The following is a 3,885-nucleotide window of genomic DNA, read 5'->3' as shown; positions in this document are numbered from 1 at the left end:
ACCTCTCGTAGGAATCCTCAATGGAAGTTAGCGAATTTTTAAGACTCTTCTAAAAAAACACTGCCTAGTGGCGATTCAGGCCTTGACCACGTGCATATGCAAGTTTATGGGGTCAAAAGTCAACTTTGTCCTCGAGACATGGGGCCACGAGGAACCCCGAAACCCTAACCCTAATTCCAGCAGTAACCCTAACTCTAACCCTAATTCCTGATTCCAGCCTTATCGCTAACCCTTATGCCATGCAAGTCTATGTGGTCAAAAGTCAACTTTGTCCTAGAGACATGGGGCCACTTGCAGGTTCATCGGGATCCCTCAAGACACAGCCACATCAAATTTGAGGCTTCTAGTGGGGACATGGGGGGTTAAAAAGACAGCAAAAAATGTTGTTGTTTTTTTTAACAAAACCAACATTCTAAGATCCCAAATACGCCAATGTATCAAAAAGGGCCCCCATTGCTCTGTCATTTCCATGTTTACAACCCATAGGTGTCTTTTCTGAAATACAGCGCCACCTGTCTTTCAACCGCCAACGACAGCAACAATTCCAGTTTGTTCAATGTTCAATGTGCTTGTCGTTCCGCACTCACACCTGTCTCTCCATTTATATTCACCATCTTCTCCTTCGTCTTCTCCTGCTCCTTGTGATTTCATTTTGTTTTTTTTGGGGGGGGGGTGAAATTTCACATGGTTCAGATGGAGACAGGGCTAAAAACATAATCCTGGCACAAAAAAACAGATTTTCATCCTTTTTTTGTAACCACACTCAGTCTCATTTAAAGATAAATAAATAAATAAAACAGAATCCAAAGACCAACCAGTCCAAAGAACATCTTTAAAGCCTTTATTGCACAACATCTGTGGATGGAAACAGATAAATCCCTCGAGTGACATTTCACTCGTCCTCCGAGCGGCGAGTTTCAAACTCGCTCGTTCAACATCAGTCCCTTTAAAGGTAAGACGGCAAACCGTTCCACACACACGAGCGTCGCCTCCTGATGTAGATTTAATGTAGCAGCAAACAGACCCACGTACATGGCAGAGCACACGCCTGTGTTTGTTCAGAAAAATTGAACCCATGATCGACTCTCGGCTCTCGCCTCAGCTGGGTAAATATCAGCCAGAGTTTCTTTGTTTTTGTGGGTTTTTTTTTTTTTTCTTCAGATGATATGACTATTTTTTTTCCCCTCCCGTTACAGCATGAGTCTTTACCTTTACAAATAAATATTACTGAGAACGATGAGTAGCAGCAGCAGCAGCAGCCAATGACCATATAAAACTATAGTCCATTGTCACATTTATCAAAATACAAAACAGACACAAAGAAAAATCCCGTCCACTGTATTAGGACGGGACAGCCACATGTTTATGTAAGTGCCCAGTGGTGTCAGACCTGCCTTATCACAGCTGCCTTATCATAATTACTGGTTGCATGGGAGCAGAATCAGTCAGAGTATATTACTCACCCAGTATCAGAGAGGCTTATGTGAACGTTTGTTATGTATTAATTAAACATTTTTATTATTATTTTTATTCCTAGTGCTCAAAATATGAATTCGCCCAATGTATTTCCATTTGACTTATAATCATCACAAAATATTGACGTTTTTTTTTTTTTTTTTAGATAAAATCACGATATTTATATTGTCTCTTTTTTCGTGTTTTTCTGGAAGAATTGTGCGCATTTTTAATTTATATATATATATTTTTTTCCCTGTCTATAAACAGTGTCTATCTCGAGGCCATCCAGAGGTGATTTTCGAGGTCCTTCTCGTTCAATTTCAATAGTTTCACACTGTGTTGACTTGAATGGTGAACAGCGTCACAGTGAGTGACAGCGTCTGCTCAAGACGTGCGGCACCGGAAGCGCACCAGCTTGTGGAAAGCCTTCTTGAAGTCCTCGTTGGACATGGTGTATATGATGGGGTTGATGAGCGAGTTCAGGTATCCCAGCCAGGTAAAAAAGTCGAACAGCTCGGGGTTGAAGCACGCCTCGCACGCGGCCACCACCAGCGTGTAGATGAAGAACGGCAGCCAGCAGACGATGTACGCGCCCAGGATGATGCCCAGAGTCTTGGTGGCTTTCCTCTCCCTGGCCGCGGAGATGCGCTTCTTCTCCAGGAGCGCGTCCGACACGGTGACTTTCACCTGGTTCTCGCTGGCCAGGGAGCCGGTGTCGCTGGACGCGGTGTCGTGGCGCCCGGACGCGGCGGATCCGGGCGAGTTGGTGGCCAGGTGCGCGGCCGTGAGCCTCTTCCCGACCTTCTTGGGCGACTGCTTGAGGATGCGCTTGCGCGCCTCCACGTATATCCGCCCGTAGAGCGCGATGAGCAGCAGCGTGGGGATGTAGAAAGCCCCGAAGGTGGAGTAGATGGTGTAGAATATGTGGTCCGTGTTGACGCTGCAGCTCGTCAGCTCCTCCGCCTTCACCTGCCTCCAGAAGAGCGGCGGCAGCGAGATGGAGATGGCGATCACCCAGGCGACGGCCACCATGCCGGCGGCGCGCCCCGGCGTGCGCTTCTTGGTGTAGTCCACCGCGTCCGTGATGGCCCAGTAGCGGTCCAGGGCGATGACGCACAGGTGCAGGATGGACGCCGTGCAGCACGTTATGTCCGACGAGAGCCACACGTCGCACACCACCTGGCCCAGGGTCCACGTGTGCGTGACCGTGTAGAGCACGCACACGGGCATGACCAGGATGGACACGAGCAGGTCGGTGACGGCCAGCGAGGCGATGAGGAAGTTGGCGGGCGTCTGCAGCTTCTTGGACTGGGAGATGGTGGCGATGACGAAGGCGTTGGACAGCGTGGTGGCCAGGGTGACGACGGAGAGCAGCACCGCCAGGCCGACCTGGAAGGCGAGGCCGTCGTCGCGCACGCCCGCGGCGGACACGTCCCCGGGGAAGAGCAGGCTGTCGTTGGTGCCGTTGTCCACACCGGCCAGCTCCATAACTTTTTGTTTGTTGGTTTTCCTCCCCCGCCGCGTCTCGCGGCTCTCACTTCAGAGCATATCTCGAGTCACGCGCACGAGGCTCCATCCGCTCTCAGAGCCACCGGCGCAGCATCCTCCGCATTCTCCTCTGTGTCCTTAACGCGCGGGTGCCGGACTGTGCGTGCAACAAAGCCTTCATCCCTTATTCCTCTACGTTTTGCAGCCATCAAGATGAAAGCCCAAAAAAAGAGGGAAACTTTTGCACCTTGAGGGGAGAGGCAGAGATGCGCCTCCGGATGACTGGGAACGTCCACAGTGGTCCAGATGAGCAGCAGTCAGGGCGCGATTCCCTCCAGAGATGCGTCCCGTCAGGCTCCCTGCGGTCGAATGCTCGAACCAGCGCAAAGTCTCACTTTTATACACAGTCACACTTCCAACCAGGACCACTGATCGCAGCCGTGCAGGGGGGGGGGAGAATCCCCCCTCCCCTCCCCTCCTCTCCCACCTCTCTCTCTTCCTCGTTAAAGACGGAGGCTATACCGACAGGGTCATAGTGCCCATTGTATCTGCATGGCTTAGACTTGGCAAAAATAATGAAAAAAATTGTGTCTGCACTTTTTAGAGGATGCTGCTGCAATTTCGTCATGCACCATGATGCCAATAAATTCAATTCAATTCCATTCAAAATGCAATATTTGTTGATAGTAACCGTCAGGATTGTTAAAGATTCCACATGTATGAAGTCCAGTGTTGTTGGGACTACTCCATAAAAGTAATCCAACTACTGATAACTGATTACTCATTTTAAAAAAAAAAGCAATCTAATTACTTCTTTAACTACTTTGTTTCATAAGTAATTAATTACTAATTAATTTAGTTACAAAGATTAAGTTCAAAGAACAGTTGCTTAGTGCTTTGGAATGAACTTTACAAAATGAAAAATTTTGCAATTCCTAA

General features: G+C 48.7%; 1 protein-coding gene across 1 annotated transcript; it reads right to left on the bottom strand.

Annotated features, from left to right (window-relative positions):
* Nucleotides 1-1,595: 1,595 nt before the first annotated feature.
* On the bottom strand, nt 1,596-3,392 carry htr1b (5-hydroxytryptamine (serotonin) receptor 1B). Its single transcript, XM_076017606.1, has one exon. It carries the CDS (start codon nt 2,944-2,946, stop codon nt 1,843-1,845), a length of 1,104 nt encoding a protein of 367 aa, XP_075873721.1. The 5' UTR covers nt 2,947-3,392; the 3' UTR covers nt 1,596-1,842.
* Between the last annotated feature and the right edge of the window lie 493 nt (nt 3,393-3,885).

Source organism: Nelusetta ayraudi, unplaced genomic scaffold (genome assembly GCF_046127955.1).
Source record: "Nelusetta ayraudi isolate G7.1 ecotype Tasmania unplaced genomic scaffold, CSIRO-AGI_Nayr_v1 ptg000007l, whole genome shotgun sequence".
NCBI classification, from domain to species: domain Eukaryota; kingdom Metazoa; phylum Chordata; class Actinopteri; order Tetraodontiformes; family Monacanthidae; genus Nelusetta; species Nelusetta ayraudi.
This window is presented reverse-complemented; position numbering and strand designations above follow the sequence as displayed.

Excerpts from the sequence above, each read along its gene's own strand:
- htr1b (XM_076017606.1), bottom strand. The coding sequence starts at position 2,946 with ATGGAGCTGGCCGGTGTGGACAACGGCACCAACGACAGCCTGCTCTTC.